The following is a 17314-nucleotide window of genomic DNA, read 5'->3' as shown; positions in this document are numbered from 1 at the left end:
GGGAGGGAAGCCGGGCCAGTGTTTGCTTTCCACCAGGATGCAATGGACACAAGCCGGATGGAGGAAACCTGAGCGAGTCCGTGGCCAAGGAAGGGAAGAAATGCCTCTTTAAGCAATTAGCGTCGATTCCCTGGCAGCTGCTGAATTTCAAAGGCAACTCCAGGGGTTTTGCTTTGGAATCAGTCTCTTAAGACACACATAAAGGCATCGGGGCTGGCTGCGGCCCAGAGGGGAGAGAAGGTCCAGGGTGGGTGGGGTGGCGGGGGTGGGAGAGGGTCCTGTTATTCCTGGCCTCACATATGTCAGGGTTGATGTGTCGACGGAGCAAACCAACTTCTTCTGTGTGGACACCAGGGCCAGACCCAGGGCCGGCAGGTGGAAGGCAGAGGGAGGCAGCCTGAGCCAAAGGAAAGGGGCTTCCTGACCATCCGGGGGGCCTGGGGTGGAGCGGCCGCCTTGGGAAGGAGTAAGCGCTCCGTCCTGGGAGGCATTCAAGCACATACCGAATGGCTCCTGTTTGGGGATGAGAGGGCAGAGAGCAGGGCCACTGGGGATGAACTCGGGCGTCTCCTCTGCCCTAAAAATTCTGTGATTGGCCTTATTCACCACAGCTCATGATGTTCGACTGACCCGCCTTATTGGGGTCTTGTTTTTGTGGGCGGCTTTTTATTAGAAAGCATGCAGATGCTCCAGAATTCCCTTTCCACTCTGGAAATGGGACCTGGATCTCTCAGTCCAGGAAATGTGAAGAGATTGGGAGGGCAGCAGGGAGTCCTTGACAGGGGCTGCCCGGGAGAGTTCAAGTTCAAGCCCGGCTTCTGAGAAACAGGAAGGGGAATGGGCAGATAGGAATGAAGAAGAAATCAAATGGCTGAGTCACTGAGCTAATGTCAAAGTCCAAAGGTAAGAAAGAGGAAAGGAGAAACACACACACACACACCACCACCACCACCACCACCAGACAATTGGAGAGTAATGAAGGCTCAGCAAGCACCCCAGGTGACCAAGACAACAGGAGGAGCCGGGAAAATGTAATTATGTGCTGATATGCGAGTCCTCTGTGGCAGCCAGACCATCCTGCCCTGGCCCGCCCCTCACGTTTCATCGCTGCCTGGTCAGTGGCCGCCCCAAGCCCAGGACACAATTAGGCCGAGGGCTCACCATTTGCTCAAAGCAGTCTGTCTCCTTAAGGCCCAGGTCCAGGTCCAGTAAGTCCACCACTCCCCACTCCCTCTGAGTAAGGACAGAGAGTCTTAGAACAGAAGTGAACACTGGGAATCAGTCCGCCCATTACACAGAAGGGAAAGCTGAGGCCCCCACAGTGGATCCTGTGCTGCGTGCAAGAGGACTTGCGGGGGGTGCAAGAGTCCATTCATTTCCTCTCCTGAGCTAGTAAGTCAGAGCTCCGGCTTGGCTTTAAATACAGCTCCTCTGGGCCCTGACACAGGCGTCTCCTCAACTCTGTAACTGGCTTTTGAGGGATGGAGAGTTCCCTGGCCTACGTACCAAAAGTCACCTTTTTGTTGGCAGGGTGAGGCTTGGGGATGTCCTTAAGAACAACCAAAATCTGTGTTCCGTCCTGTTCACAGACCCATGCAGAGAGCAGGCCCGTTGGTGGGCGGTTCTGGGGCCAGGACCTTTGAGGGTGACGCCCTTGGTCTTAGACAGAGAGACCCCCACCCTGAGATGGTGGCCCAGCAGGACTGGGCAAGTCAGGCAGTTTCCTGAGCCAGGGCGGTCCTATCTGTAAAGAACCGGCGAGAGCAGGTCCCTTCACTCCTTACGTATTCCTTTATATTGTTCAGAATCAGAGAGTGGCCCCAGGCCACTATTCCGTCATGGCGCTGTGCCGAGCCGGCTCGGCCATGGCAGACTCAGCCCCACGTTGGGCGCCTTATGTGCCGTGCCAGCTCAGCCAGGTTCGGTGAGCCTGAGGGGGGCGGTGAAGGATGGAGAAAAGACAGACAAGAGAAGAAAGCTGGGTCTGGGTGGGACGCTGCTCTCTGATGGAGAGCTAGCCACAGCCACGGCCTGCGCGCCGAGTATTTTATAGCCGATGCCACGAGGCAAAGTAAGGGCGTGGTTACAGCGTTCTCGGGGCTTCCAATCTACTCAACTACGTACACCTGGTCAAGCTTTGTTTACTTGCTGCACCTCCCGCAGCCCACATCACTCAGCCACGGGGCCACAGGTTTGGACCATAAGGTCAAGCTTACAACCATAGCCTTTGGCTAATACTGTGTTGGGAGGCCTTTGCCCTCCAAGCTGGGACTTGCATGTGGCTTTGCCACGAGAGGACCGTGCCCTCTCATCAGTCCGAGGCTTGAACCTGTCCAAACGCTGTAGCCACTCTCCACAGGGCACAGCCAGGCTTTGCTGTCCTGCCAATCCTGCCCCTCCCCCCACCCCCACCCTGCCTGGCAGGAAAGCCCCAACCCTTCTCCCTCACAACCCCCTGCCCCTCGTCGCTCCTGGTGACTAGACCCTCCGGACGAGGTCCCTCACCCCCGCCCCCGCTCTGCACTCAGCCGGGCAAACCCTTGAGATCCACTTCAGTCACGCTGCCCACCTGTGAAGCCCTCTGAGGCCGGCTCACTCCCGTCAGAGGCACTAGGAGTACCACCCGCCACACTGTGGGCGGCAGGTGCGTGAAAACCAGGCCACGGCCCATCCCTTCCCTTTCCCACGAGCATCGCTCCCTCTACCCGAGTCCCCCCTCCCTGCCCCCCACAGGGCTGAGAGGTTTACCCGCCCCCGTCAGGCCTCAGAGGATGCGTCCAGCCTAGAGCCCTTCCGGGCTTCTAAGTCAGCCCACCCTCTGGGCGTGTCTCCGAGCGCTCATCAATCCCTACTGATGTCATATTTATGTGCTTATTTGATTGTAGACTTTCCCCTGCTTGGGTTTAAGGAGGGACTTCATCTGTCTTGTTTGCCGCTATAGTCCTGGCTCATAGGACTCTGACACATAGTAGTTGCTCAGGAAATACTTGTGGGAAGGAGGGAAAGGAGGGAAAGGAGGGAGGGAGGGAGGGAGGGAGGGAGGAAGGAAGGAAGGAAGGAAGGAAGGAAGGAAGGAAGGAAGGAAGGAAGGAAGGAAAGGCTGGAGGGACGAAGTCTCTTGTAGCCACATAGTCTAGCTGGGTTTCAGCCTAAAGAGGGTAACAGTGAGAACAAAAGCGTTAACCACGGGCGTTAAGGCATCGGAAGCAGCAGTATGGGGGGGCGTGTTGGGAGGGGGCCACGTGGGGTGGAAAGACAGGAGCGGCGGGAGGGGCTCTGGGGGCAGCCCGGCCACTTGATGAGCGGCTCCAGGACCAGCCTCGTCCCCAGATAATCCAGGAGCAACCGAGAGCCTGAGAAATGCGGACACTGAGGCAGAGGAGGGGAGAGAAGTGCTCGCCTCTGGCCGAGTTCCCTGCAGCTCATGCGCTCACGAACCAGCCTGAACTGTGCGCTGATACAGGGGGACCCGAGGGGGTGGCGGCTGGTTCCAGGGAGTGGGATCGAGCTGGCCTCCACCCACAGAGAAGTCTCTTCTAAGCAAGAATGGGGACACTGGACAGCCTGTTTTTTGGGGGGTGGTGTCCCACACTGTGGAGGGTGGAGGGGGCTGAGGGGAGCGACCCAGGCTCCTGGAATGGGTAGGCCCGATGAGATGGTGGGTGGCCGGGGGTCCCTGCTAAACCTCAGGCTGTGTGGCGCCCAGACGAGCTCCATTTCCTGCCAACGTTCAAGTGGCCTCGGAGCCGGGGCGGGGCGCTGCTTGCTGGGGAGAAGCCAGCTCCCTGGGGCTCTTACTTCTAACTCGGTTTGCAGATAGCGAGCCTTTTCCGTCCGGCTCCTCACCCCGGTCCTCTCTGCCTGGGACAATCACATTATTTCATTTAGACGAGTGAAGTTACCTTAGATCAATTAGACTGATTTTTTTTTTCTGTGTAATTTCCAAAGCTTAATATCTCCATTCAGGCCCAGCCTGGGGGACAGGTTGTCTCGCTGAATCCTAAACGATTTCAGCCCTTAATTCAATTGTACTTTTACCACAGCCCGGGCAGCGAGCGTAATTCTTTTATCCCTAAGATGTCTCATTAGCAATAATCTAATCGCACATATTAAAATGTAGGTCACCGAGGTGGCCTGCCCAGTGGGGGGAGGGGTGGGGGGGGGCCTCGTCATAGCTTTGAAGGCGGGACAGCTGTCTGGGGCCCCCACCGGCAGCACGCCGCCCCCAGTCCCGGGCTCCGCTCTGCAACAATCAACTCCAGAACAGTCTCCTCTCCGCAGTTCCAATGCAGGACGCCCTGCGAGGAAGTGAGCTGACATCTGCTGCTGTGAGGAGGGGCGGAGGGGGCCTCGTCTTGCCAACAGGACGGGGTGGAAAAGGCCTCGGGCATTTGGGGCCGGGGCCCTGGTCCCCGTTGTGCCGGGAACGTGCAGAGGGACCCGCGGAGGCCTTAGCTGTCACCGCTGGAACGGGGGAGGGCGTGGCCAGAGACCCACCGTTTCCTAAACTCTGCTTGTCTTAGTACAACTCGACGTTTCCTTCAGATCCACGGGCTCTTCGTAATGACATACGTTTGTTTTACAAAGGAAGCTCGAGGATCAACATGGAACGCTCTCAAGAACATTTGCTGGAAAGACCCAGGCAGGGTGACCCATGTGTGTATAAACTTTACGTGTGCACAAAAACGGTGCTTTCTATTGTTTATTCAGGCAAAACCCATCTATCCCATCGAGGTCAAGACAGTGGTTTCCTTTGGGGAGGAAGGAGGTGCTGGATAGGGCGGGCGCCAGGGGTACTTCTGGGTGATGGTCATGTTTTCATGGCCTTGGAACTGATTATAGGGGTGCATTTACTAGGTTAAAAATACACGTCTGATTAGTGCACTTCTCTGTGTATGTTAAACCTCATAGACACACACACTATGAGCGTCCATATTTTTACATAAGTCTGAAATATTTCATCGTTTTTAAATCATAAAGTTAAATAAATCACGAAAAAGCCTTTATGTCACTCTCATAAATAAAAAACCAAGAGCGCCTGCCATACACAGACGGTGAGTGTAAAAATAAACGCAATGAGAAGCGAATGCTGTTATTCAAATGGACGTGGAGTGTGGGCTGAGGACTCTGCCCCCAGCCCCGGCTTCCCTCTGTCGGCATAGGGACCAGGGACTGAGAGAGAGGCTCGCCAGGCCTGCTTGGCCAGACTGAGCCTGCCTCCTCCCAGAACCAGGGTTAAACGGACATGGAAATGGGGTTGCACTTTCTCCCCATCTGACTCCAGCAGGGCTTGTGTGGCCCTACAAGACCAGCCAGCTCCTCCACCTGCTATGCTGCTCCACCTCAGGAAAAGGGGGCGAGTCTGGGTGGTTGGGGGGGAGGTATTATTGGGAGCAAGATGGGGGACAGGGAGATAAAAGGGAAGGGATGATTGTTATTAGCAAAATCATTAGCAGTTACTAGTGTGATCTGCAAAGCCTTCTGGGCAGGTTGGGAGGAGGTGAGCCTGGGAGAGGGAAGGATTTCAGCTCGGGGAGAAAGGGCCGGAGAAGACGGTGGCGACAGACAGTGCTGAGGCTCAGACATGCATCCGCCATGACCTTGGGGATCTCAGCCCAAAAGAGCGAGGGGTCCTGCTGAGAATGAGGAGCTAGAGTGCCGGGAGGGGGAGGACGAGAGGAGCCTGAGGAGGGTGGGGACCGAGCAGGGAGCCGCCAAGCCACGGTGGGTAGAGCAGTGGTGAAGCATGTGTGCCCTGGAGCAGCCTAGGTCTGGGTCCAAATCCTACCCCCGGTCCCATCCTGGCCATGCGACCCTGGGCAAGACATGTACTCACTCTGAGCATGAATTCTTCAGTCTGTAAAATGGAGGTAACAAGAGTGAATATTTTATGGCATCATACTTAGCCTAGTTCCTAGAACCAGTAAATGCTCCTTGAATGGAAGGACTGCCAAGTATATAGCAACTGTCTCTGGTGTATTCAGTGTGGGTCATGATGCATTTCTCAGACATGACTACCCGGGGAGACAGATCCTCTGATGAGCCCATTGTACAGAAGAGAAAACTGAGGCACGCCGCCCAAGATGGCACAGCTGGTAAGTGACAGCACCAGGATTTGAAGCCCTAGGCAGTTAGTATGAAAGGTGCGTGCCACTGTGCCTGCTCCTCACCTTGGGGAGGCCCAGGGGTCAGGGTCTCCTAGGAGATTAGAAGGAGAGGGTGGCCCTGAGCCTGCTCTCTATTCCCTGCCCTAAGACACCCAGCTTTCCATCGTGGGGCCAGGGGCCAGGAGCAGGCAGGCTTGGCAAGGACAGCCCTCGGGCAGGCCTTCTCTCTGTGTGTCCCCGGAGTGTGGACCGCTGCCTGCACCGCCATCACGAAGCAGTTTATTAGATTCAGGTTCCCGGAACCAGGACCAGCCCCGGCAGGGGGTGGGGTGTGCAACCTCTCCCAGCGTCTGGCCGCACTGGGGACCAGCTGTCTTGAAGACTCATCATGATGGTGCTTCGATGCGGGTGCCGTTCCCATCTCCATCGCCTCCTCGGCCACGGCACACACCTGCTCCTGGTTCCTGGGACTATCTCCTAGACAGCGCGCGCAAAGCCGCGCTTCTCCCTTCCGGGCCCTAGAGGGCGCCCGTTCTCACCTCCCCGGGAAAAGACAGCTGTGCTTTTGCTAAGTGTGGGTAAGGATGTGCTAGAATGGCGGGAGCTGGGACAGGCCAAGAGGCCAAGGGTCTCCGGGAAGAAGCAGTGACCTTCAAGGACATGACTGAAACCTTCGAATGCACAACACAGGTCTGTTAGCTGTTCGCTGTGCTGCACCTTAGACCCCAGAATGTACTCATCGCATAACGGAAGGTTTGTCCCCAGAAAAAACAATGTCAGTTAAGACCCTGTTGCTCAGACACAGACAGACAGACAGACCAACGGAGCAGAATGGAGAGTCCAGAAACAACCCAAATGCACAAGGAGCGTGAATGAATCTCAAAAACGTTACGTTCAACCAAGAAGTCACAGGACAAGATCAACGGTGTGATTCCTTTATATAAAGCTCACAGGACTGAATGAAGCAATGTGTTGTCAGGAACATACTCAGAGGTGCTAACACTGTAAAGAAACACAAAGAGCCCGCTTCGGTGGTTGAGCGTCACCCTCTGAACCAGGAGGTCAAGGTTCAATCCCCCATCAGGGCACAGGCCCAGGTTGCAGGCTCGATCCCCAGTGGGGGGCGTGCAGGAGGCAGCCGATCCATGGTTCTCACTCATCATCGATGTTTCCATCTCTCTCTCCCTCTCCTTTCCTCTCTGAAATCTGAAATCAATAAAAATATTTTAAATGTTTTTTAAAATGTCCAAAGAAATGAATATTTGCTAAATTCAGGATAGTGGCTACTTGCGGGGGGGGGGGGGGGGGGGGTGAAGGGACATGTGGAGGGAGGGGCCTACAGGGTATCGTGGGGGATTGGAAATGCTCTATTTCCTATTCTGGGGAACGGCTTCTTGTATGTTCGTATCATTAATAGTATTAAAACTGTCGATATGTGTTTTACACACGTTTTCTTACGTATGGTAACTTTTATACTGAACTTTAAAATGCTGGTGTTAGTTCATATTTCTGAGAGAGCCCACGCTTCACCCCATCATCTCAGGGGTGCCTGACAGAGTGCTCAGGGCATAGAGGGGTCTGAGGCCCAATCCTGCTCTGATATCCCCGACTGCTGGCTGGCCCAGCCAGAGGGTCAGCCGGCTACAACCCCCCACCCCCCCGGAGAGGGCCATGCGTCAACCAGGTGTGAGTCTGTCACCATGGCTCCGTGACCCCCGAGGCCAAAGGATGTATTTGGGGGCGAAAGGGTCCCCCTTCCCTCCCAGGAGCCTGAGTCCTTTCCCTGGAACCCCTCCTTTCTCTCTCCCTCCCCAGCTCTCCTTCTGACATGCCTTCACCTGCCTTTCTTCTTCCCACAGCCCCTCCCCTTCTTGCTGACAGACGTGGCACTCGCCCCAAAGCTGAAAGTAGCAGAGAGCAGTCAGGACCGGGGCCGGGGGGGGGGGGGGGGCGGCGAGGAGAAGGGGCTGACCCCCAGCCCAGTGCTCTTTCCCGCCCACCACTCCCAGCGCCAGTGTCCCTGCCTGCCTGGCCCACCACCCCACGGGGCCTGCAAGGCTCGGCTGGGCTTGCACCCGCACGTCCTCAAAGGATGCGTTCATTCCTGTTGTGAGAAAGAGCAGTCAAGGCCGACCCCAAGGTTTTCGTCCTGAGGAACTAAAAGGGGGTGCCCCCCCGCCCCGGAACGAGGGGTCAGCGGGGGAGGTCAGGAAACCTATGTGATTTTCTGGGACATGAGGAGCCCCAGGCGCCTGTGATGACCGTGTAGCGAGGCCCAGTCTGCAGCTGGCCCGGGCAGGGGATGTGCATGTGGATGTCAGGGCGGACAGAAGCCTTTCAGTGCCAGCGTCTGACCGGGGCCACAGGCCAGGCCTCTCCCCACGGGCTCCCCCTCATTCAGAGAAAGTCCTTCCACGGCTGCGACGGGTGAAGGCGTCGAGGCCACGCGAGCCCAGCCTAGCCATGCAGAGACGAGTCTAAGGCCTGAGCCACAGCTGAGTGGTGGGGGAGCCTGGAAACCCCAGGAGCTTGAGTGGGAGGTGCCGGGGGACGAGTTCCAGCTCAGGGGAGTCTCTGGTTGAGGGGACTCGTGTCTGTCTGTGAATGCGGAGTCTTGTGTAACACTGACCCAGGGCAGGCCGCTGCCAGGACATCCAGGTGTATTGCCCCGATCCAAACACAAACACACAGACACAAACAAGAAAGAAAAGAAAACAGCCCTGGCCGGTGTGGCTCAGTGGATAGAATGTCGGCCTGCGGACTTTAGGGTCCCGGGTTTGATTCCGGTCAAGGGCACGTACCCCCATTGCAGGTGGCCAGCCCTGGTTTGGGTGCATGTGGAAGGCAACCAATCAATGTGTCTCTCTCACATTCATCAATGATTCTCTCTGTCTCTCCCTCTCCCTTCCACTCTCTCTAAAAATCAATGGGAAAAATATCCCTAGGTGAGGATTTCAAATAAATAAATATAAAATGGTAACATTATTGAAAGAAAAAACAAATCCACAAGCAAACCCCTCCTCCTCTCTGGCCTTAGCTCCCCCCACAGTGCAGTAGGGGTGCAGGCTCCGAGGTACCCTCCGGAAACTTCCAGGACACGGCCCCTGGGGGTCCAAGCCCAGCCTCTGCGCCAGGGCCTCGGCGTCTCCAGGGAGAGGGCCCGCGGGACCGAGAGCGCCGCCATCGCGTGCGCCGTGGCCTGTGTCACCACGTGCCCCGGTAAGTGGAAGTGACGCCTCCGCAGATAGCCAGCGGCTCTGATAACGCGCCGGCCGCCTGCCCACCCGCTGGCCTCGGGCCTCCCGGAGGGGCAGGACGCAGGGCACAGAGAGAAGCCACATGGCCCCCTGGCCCTCGGAGGGCCGGGAATCAGGACCAGAGACGGAGAGAGATGCCTTCCCCTCAGCCCCGCCCCGCTGGTGTCTCCCAGAAGTCTCAGGACGGGCTGATGGGCTCTGATGGTGTGTGTGTGTGTGTATGCATGTGTGTGCATGTATGTGTGCATGTGTGTGCATGTGTGTATGTGTGCATGCATGTATGTGCACGTGTGTGTGTATGTGTGTGTGTGTGTGTATGTTTTGTGTGTGTGTGTGTGTGAGATGGGGGGGTGTCTCGTCCATCCCTGCAGTAAACACTCCCAGTGTCCCGCCCACACCCCTCGTCACTGTCACTCACTGTTCCTGCCAATGCAGACCGGGTCCATCATCTTCCTCCTGCCAGGCCTGCTGCTGGGAGCCTGGGTGTTTTGGGGGACGGAGGGTGCTCAGCCCACACACCTGGAATGAGGGGGTCAGCCGGGGGAGGAGGGCGTCAGCTGGGAATGCTGGGGAGCGGCCTTCACGGTGAAATACCCCAGCGTTCTGGCCGGGAACGGGCCGACCAAGGCGTGGTTATGTTGTCTCCCAGAGGTCCCCGCAGGCCGCACGTCCCTCACTGGTCTCCTTCCCTTTCCCGCCACCCCCCCCCCGCCCCCACTCATCCACCAGGGCTTCGAGGGGGCCGCCTCCTAAATCAATGACCTAAATTCAGTTCTTTGTTTCAGGCTCAGCTTCTGGAGGAATCCAACATCAACCACCTCAACCAAAGACACCAAACCCAGCCAGCCACTGAGGTGCCTCCGGTGCTGTTCCGTACACGTTTCTGGAGCACAGGCTATGGCACAGACGATGTTGGGCATGGTCCCCGGGCTGGCGGGAGGACACACAGACAGCTGTATTGGACAGACATATGAAGTGGTAGAAAGGCGTTCCCTCGGCCACAGGAGGTTGCTATCAGGGAAGGCTTTCCAGTGGAGGTGACATCTGAAGCTTTGAAGGATGAATAGGAGTTCTCCAGGTAGACGAGAGGGAGAGGAAAACAGCACATTAAAGAAATCCTGAGGTGTCCCGAGGCACAAAACACCCAGGGAACTATTAGTAGTTGGGTATCTCCCATGTTGCTAGAGAATAAAGCATATTTTGGTGGTGGTAGGTAGAGGGTTTGCAGAAAGAATTAAAATAGTCAGAGAGATGGTTAAATAGACAGGCGGAATCTTGTCTGAATGGCTGAAGGTGTTTAGATATTATCTTGGAAAAATCAGAGGAGTTTAAGAAATTGTGGGTTGCCTTTTTCTGATTGCTGAAGTATCACATGCTCATTGTGCCAACGTTGGCAGGTAAAGAGCAGTACAAAGAAGAAAATAAATTACCTCAAAGCCAGGGCTAATTAAATCGCTTTGACGAGTTGCTGTCTCTCAGGGTTGTTTTAGGCAGAAGAGTGAGGTGAACAGACTTGAGTTTCAGAAAGAGCTCGGGCAGCTGGTGAGTGTGATGTGGCTGGGGGGCTGGGGAAGGTGGGGGGTCTCCGAGGGGACGCAGCCGCAGTGGGAGTGTGGGGGGCATTTAGAAGTGGGGTTTCCCCAGATGGATAGGAAGGGCCTAGAGAGCAGGAGAGGAGCGTGACTACTGGAGAGATTCTTTTTTTTTTTTTTTAATACTTTGAAGGTGAGAGATATTTCTCTTTTTTTATTATTCTTTTTTAAAAAGTAATTTTTTTTTAATGTTTGGCGTTTCCTCAAAAAATTAAAAATGGAACTTCCATTTGACCTAGTAACCCCACTTCTAGGAATATATCCCAAGAAAACACCAATCAGAAAGGGTATATGCACCCCTATGTCATAGCAGCACAATCTACAATAGTTAAGATCTGGAAACAGCCTAAGTGCCCGTCAGCAGCTGAGTGGATTAGAAAACTGTGGTACATCTACACGATGGAATACTACGCTGCTGTGAAAAGGAAGGAATTCTTACCATTGGCAACAGCATGGATGGACCTGGAGAGCATTATGCTAAGTGAAATAAGCCAGTCGGAGAAAGATAAATATCACATGATCTCACTCATTTGTGGAATATAATAAACATAAACTGATGAACAAAAATAGAGCCAGAGACATAGGAGCATCGAACAGACTGTCACACTTCAGCGGGAAGGCCGGGGGGGAGAGGGGAGGTAAGAGAGCAACCAAATGACTTGTATGCATGCATATTAGGATAACCAATGGACACAGAAATTAGCGGGGTGAGGGCATGTGCCGGGGTGTGGGGGAGGCCGGGGGGAGGTCAATAGGGAAAAAGGAGACATATGTTCTACTATTTCTAATACTTTAAACAAAAAATAAAAAAATAATTCTTTATTATTGAAAGTATTACATATGTCCTCTCCCCCCCCCAGTGACCCCCTCCCTGTCCCCCCCTTCACCACCCTATTGTCCGTGTCCATGGGTTATGCATATATGCATACAAGGTAATCAACCTCCCACCGACCCACCCACCCTCCCCGCCTTCCCTCCGAGATTCCACACTCTGTTCCATGTCTCTGGATCCCCTCCGTTCATCCGTGTATTTTGTTACTTAGATTCCACATGTGAGTGTGATCATGGGATGCTTGTCTTTGTCTGACGGACTTACTTCACTCAGCATGATCGTCTACTGCTGGAGAGATCCTGAGTGTTTCCACCCATGAACTGGAGGAAGGGCCGGGCGCCAGGAGCCGAGAGAACTGCGTTCTCACCTCCACCCGGTCACTTCCAGCCTGCGGGACTTCAGACCCCCTGAAGCCTCAGACCTGGAAACTGAAATGTGTTTCCCTTCCTGCTTTGCTCACAGGCTTGTCCGCATAACCCTTGGGTCACAGGAGATTTTCCTTGATCCCAGGCTCTCCCGAAGCTTTGCTCATTCCTCCCCGGCCCTCCTGGCTCCCACCATTAGCCCGCAGAAGGCCAACAGACCCATCACCCCACTGCTTCTCCCTTCCTCTCCTCTCTGCGCACTCCCCACAGGACATCTGTGAAACATGCCCTAAACACCCCCTCCACACTAACTGATGCCCCAGTATGTTTGGGGTGCTAGGCATACAGTGGGGTGTGGGACAGCCGAAGTCCCTGCCTGCACGGAGCTCGTAGGCCACCCCACAGGACACATATAATAAACAAGCAAACATAAATTTGGACAGTGATGTCATGAAGGGAGTACAATAGGGTGATGTGATAGAAAGTGGGGCGGGGGGGCGGTATTTGAGATCAGGCAGAGGAAACCGCGAGCATAAAGGTCTTGGCGTGGGTCTGAGCTTGGAATGTTTAAAGGTCAGCAGGCCTGGGCTTCTAGAAAAGCCTGCCCAGCCTACGTAAGTAAGTGTTGTCACTCCTTGGGTCACGACCCCACCCCTTACTTGCTGACTCAGCCCTACCCACCTCCCAGATCCCTGGGGTCACAGCCAGTCCTGAGGGGAGTGTGGCCATGGAGCAATTCAGAGTGTTTCCATCCATACCCTGGTGCAGGGGCCAGGGGCCAGAGAGCTGGGTTCTCATCTCAACTTGGTCACTTCCAACCTGTGGGGCTTCAGAAAGGTCCCTTGAATCCTCAGACCTGAAGCCCCTCCTCATTGGATTAATGCAATCAGCCCGTTACCTGGGGCACAGACTACATCACCAGGCTGGTCACCGCCCGGTGTGGCTAGAACCAGCCAGCCCGAGCCCACCGCCCGCCCGCCCCTCCAGCACTCCTCCACTGGGTTGTGACCTACTCTTGACACAATGAACGGTTCCCATATCCCCGCTAGCCAGGGCGGTTCAGGTGTATAGTAGGTAATCTGATCTGTCTGATGAACGAATGAATGAATCAATGGATCAATGAGTGAGTGAGCGAATGCCAGGGCTAAACGACTCACTCCTTTACTTGCTTAAACGCCGCCTTCTCAAATTCTCTGACCTCACAGCAACCCCACTGCCCCCCCCCCCCCCAGCGCCCTTCCCAGTCCCTGCCCATACGCTGCTTTTCCCCACAGCCACGATCTCCTCCTCACATTCCAGATCGCACATTTATTTATTATGCTTCTTGTGACCGGTTGTAAACTCCATCGTATGAGGGATCTTTGCTCACGCATGTATCCCCAGTGCCTGGGACACAGCAGGCATATGTAGGAACATATGAGCGAAGGGGTGAATGAACGAGTGAATAGATGAGTGACTAATAGTTCTCAGTCTCCTACAACAGGAGTCACAATCCCCAAGGCCTGGCTCGCCAGCCCATAACAGACGTAGGACTCAGGACTGGGCTGTGCCCTGTCAACCCAGGCCAGCCGAACAAAACCCACCCCCAGGCCTGCGGGCATCACTTGGCCATCCTAGCCACTGAGCAGAAGGTTGCGTTTTGTTGCTGGAGAAATTCTAGCAAGGTAGTTTAAGAGGCCTGTGACGGATGGGGAGCTGGTATTGAACCGGGGTTTGCTTTTCTTGCCCCCCCCCCTCGGAAGCGACTCAGCCAGACCCCAGTTCTGAGAGTCGCGTTCTCTTGCGGTGGTAGGAATTCAGAGCCCGGGGCCCCAAGAGCTGCGTGTGGGACCTCCGTGCGTGCTGGAAAGGGAATGCACACTCGGGTCCGCAAGTCGCGGGTATCCGGGATAAGGCCACCTCCGGAGCCCGCGCCGCGCCCCCGCCCCTCCCCATCCTCGGCCACGCTGTCACTCTCCATTAGTGCTAACAGGCTCCAGAAGAAGCGCCCGGCTCGGGGCTAATGCAATCGGCGCGTTACCTGGGGCGCAGGCTACATTACCAGCCCGGTCCCCGCCCGGCGCGGCCAGAACCAGCCAGCCTGCGCCCCGCCGGCCGCCCCGCGTCTCCTGCGCCCGAGCGCCACGCGGCGGAACTTGGCCCCAGCCGGCGCCCCACAGCCTAGGAAGCGAGGCGGGTCCCGGGCGGGCGGGCAGGGCGCACGGCATCCGGGACCCGTTGCTGCCGGACACGTGAGTGCGCCCCGCTCGCGGGACCCGCTGGATGGGCCGGGGAGACCCAGGCTGGGGCGCGCGGAGCTGGAGTGCCCGCGAGTTTGACGTGCGGAGGTGTGCGAGTCCGGGGAGGCTCCTGGGGCTGTTGGAGGTGGCGCGGGCCCCAGCTGCGGGGAAGAGGGTAGTAGCCAGCGGCACCGGGCGGGTCTCCGCCCTAGGAAACCTCTGCCTTTGGCGCGTCCAAACCCCGTCATTGGGGACCGAGAGGGGGCGGCCGAAAGAGGGAAGGGCTGCCAGGTCCCAAGCCGGATCTACAGGGCGGGCAGGAGCGGTCTCCGCCTCTAAGTTCCGTCACAGCCCCCCGCCACTACCTCTGTTTCCAAATTGTTCCAACAGACGCGCGCCCTTTTCCGGGCGCCCGCGTCTGCTCAGCGCACGCTGAGCGAGGTGTCCCCGGCGATCTCGGGAGGATCGGGAGGCGCATGGCCCGGTGACAACATCTCCTTTTCTCCAAGCAGCGCCTCTCAGGCCCGCCGACGGCCCTCCCGCCCGCCGCAGCCATGCTCCTGGCGCGGATGAACCCGCAGGTGCAGCCGGAGAGCAGCGGGGCGGACCCGGAGGCCGCGCAGCCCCTGCAGGCGCGCAAAGCCGCGGAGCTGCTGGTGGTGAAAGAGCGCAATGGGGTCCAGTGCCTCCTGGCGTCCCGCGCGAGCGAGGAGCCGCCCCGGGAGACCTGGGGCAAGAAGATCGACTTCCTGCTGTCGGTGGTGGGCTTCGCGGTGGACCTGGCCAACGTGTGGCGATTCCCTTACCTCTGCTACAAGAACGGCGGCGGTGAGTCCCCGTCCCCCCCCCCCCCACCCCCCGCGCCCCAGGGGCTGGGGGTGTGGACTGGGAGGCCCAGTCTGCAGCAGTGCCTGGGCGAGGGGCTGGGATACACACCCAGGAGAGGAAGCGCACGGGCAAGTTTGGGGCGCAGGAAGGGACCGGGCAGGGCTCACAGGAAAAGCATTGGCGTCCCGGTGGAAGAGGGGAATTGAGGCATGAACTTGCACAGCAGTAGGTGCTTGGGTGGAAGGAGGGAACTCGGGCACAGGTCGGGTGAGGGCCCCTGACCTTTGATGGGCCACAGGAAGGGAGTGGAGATTTGGAAAGCTCTGGAAGGGGCGCCGGAGTGCATAGCAGGTGACAGCCAGGCACCCGGGGTCCCTAAATCCAGCACCCCCCCGCTCGAGAGAGGACTGGGTTCCTGCACTCTGGGTCAGAGACGCACAAAGAGGGACCAGTGGCGGAGAGAAGCCCACTCACAGGTGGTGGTGTGTGGCTGGAGGGGCCAGAGGGCACAGGCTAGGAGGGATTGGGGACCGGGATGGGGTCCTGGCCCCATGCAGCGTGGAGGGGGCCGGGGGCCTGGACAGACAGCCAGGTTCTCTCCTCCCGCTCCGTGCTGGCGGACATACCCACCTGCCCTGGGATGGGAGCCTAGAGACCAGCTGCAGCCCCACACAGGATCCTGGGGCCTACGGGCCTCGCTCCTTCCCGGCCTTTGCTCCTCGGGCCCAAACCATGCGTCCTGCCCCTTTTGCTGGGATGAGCTAAGGGGTGCCCTGCAGAAAGCCTGGGGGAAGGACCTAGAGGCAGAAGTTGGTGCAGGGGGCCCAGTTCTGGAAACCTCTCTACCCACTGGACCATCCTGCCTGGCAGAGGCGCTGGCTCAGGACTCCAGGGGGGCCGAGGTGGGCAGGGAGAGGGTTGGGAACTGGGCGTTAGGGCCTGGGACCCCGCTGTTCGCTTCCGTGTAGGCGCTAGCCACTTGCTTGTCGCTCTGGGTGAGAAACGGAGCAGGAACCGACAGAGGCGGACACGTCTCCACGTGCGGCTGCTGCAGGGTTAAGCCGAGGGCCCTCGGACCCCAGGAGCGAGGACCTGCAGGCCCCGTGCTATTCCAGCAGGGAGTTCATGAATGAAGGACAGATGAGAGACCCGAGACCGCGCCACCCAGCGTGACCTCATGCTTGTCCCTAGGCAGCGGGAGGCTCCATCAGGGAGGCCGTGGGCTGTCTCCGGGTTCTCCATCCTCCCTCTGCCCTGTGGGCTTGGGCTTGGCCTGTTCCCGGGGAGGACCTGGCCAGTCGGCGGGGTACCGGCATCTGCCTCCCTGCGGGGCACGAGGCCACTGGGAATCCTCCTTTGTGAGCGGCTGCTTCCATGTGACATGTTGTGCCGACGGCTCTTGAGGTTCGGACAGACCTGGGTCTGCACCGGCCTGACGTTTCTGGGAAACGTGGCTTTGGACAAGCCCCTCGTCCGCTCTGGGCCTCAGGCTCCTAGTGCAGAAAAGCCGAGGAGCTGTGCCTCCCTGTAGGTGAGGTGTCAGGGCAGAGAACATACGCTCAGGACTCACGCAGTGCCCCGCACCACGCCGGAGCTGGGTAAACGGCGTGGTTACTCTTGGTGTTCTTGGTCAGTGATTTCTAACCACAGGCTGGACCCGGGAGGAGGGCGGGTCCTGCCTTTGGAGGGAGCAGAGCTGATTCTCAGAGGACGTTGGTGAAGGGAAAGTGATGGGAGTAGTCATGCTTGGGCCTGGGGAATTATTAATTATTAATTAAGAATGGAGAGCTGGGCGTTGCTCCGTATTCCGACAGCCTAACCCTGTCTCCCTGTAGTCTCCTCCCCCGAAGAATGGGGATTAACATCCCCTCCACCATTCATGGGGCCCCATGTGGTCCTGGGTCCCAAATGGAGTTCCCCTCTTTCCCAAGTAAGTCCAGGTCTTAGGTACCCACAGCCCGAAAGGAGCTCTCTTGGCCTGAATAGCTGGGGTTGTGGAGGCCAGGCAGGAGGTGGTGGCCGGTGCCGGGGGCAGCGTTTGCAAACTCATTGCCCTCACCTGGCCTGGCCGGAAGGGTGCTGTCTACACCCGGCGCTCGGCAAGCCAAGTTCAG

General features: G+C 57.4%; 1 protein-coding gene across 1 annotated transcript in view; it reads left to right on the top strand.

Moving 5' to 3' along the window:
* Positions 1-14836: 14836 nt before the first annotated feature.
* SLC6A2 (solute carrier family 6 member 2) overlaps positions 14837-17314 on the top strand; it is a 28036-nt gene continuing 25558 nt past the window's right edge. The window contains exon 1 of the mRNA XM_079800495.1: positions 14837-15200. Coding sequence (XP_079656621.1) covers positions 14927-15200 — 274 coding nt within the window. The 5' untranslated portion in view covers positions 14837-14926. The remainder of the gene's footprint in view (positions 15201-17314) is intronic.

Source organism: Cnephaeus nilssonii (assembly GCF_951640355.1).
Source record: "Cnephaeus nilssonii genome assembly, chromosome: 20".
In the NCBI taxonomy this organism is placed as follows: Eukaryota; Metazoa; Chordata; class Mammalia; order Chiroptera; family Vespertilionidae; genus Cnephaeus; species Cnephaeus nilssonii.
The sequence above is the reverse complement of the archived record's forward strand: the minus strand, read 5'-3'. Positions and strand labels throughout refer to the sequence as shown.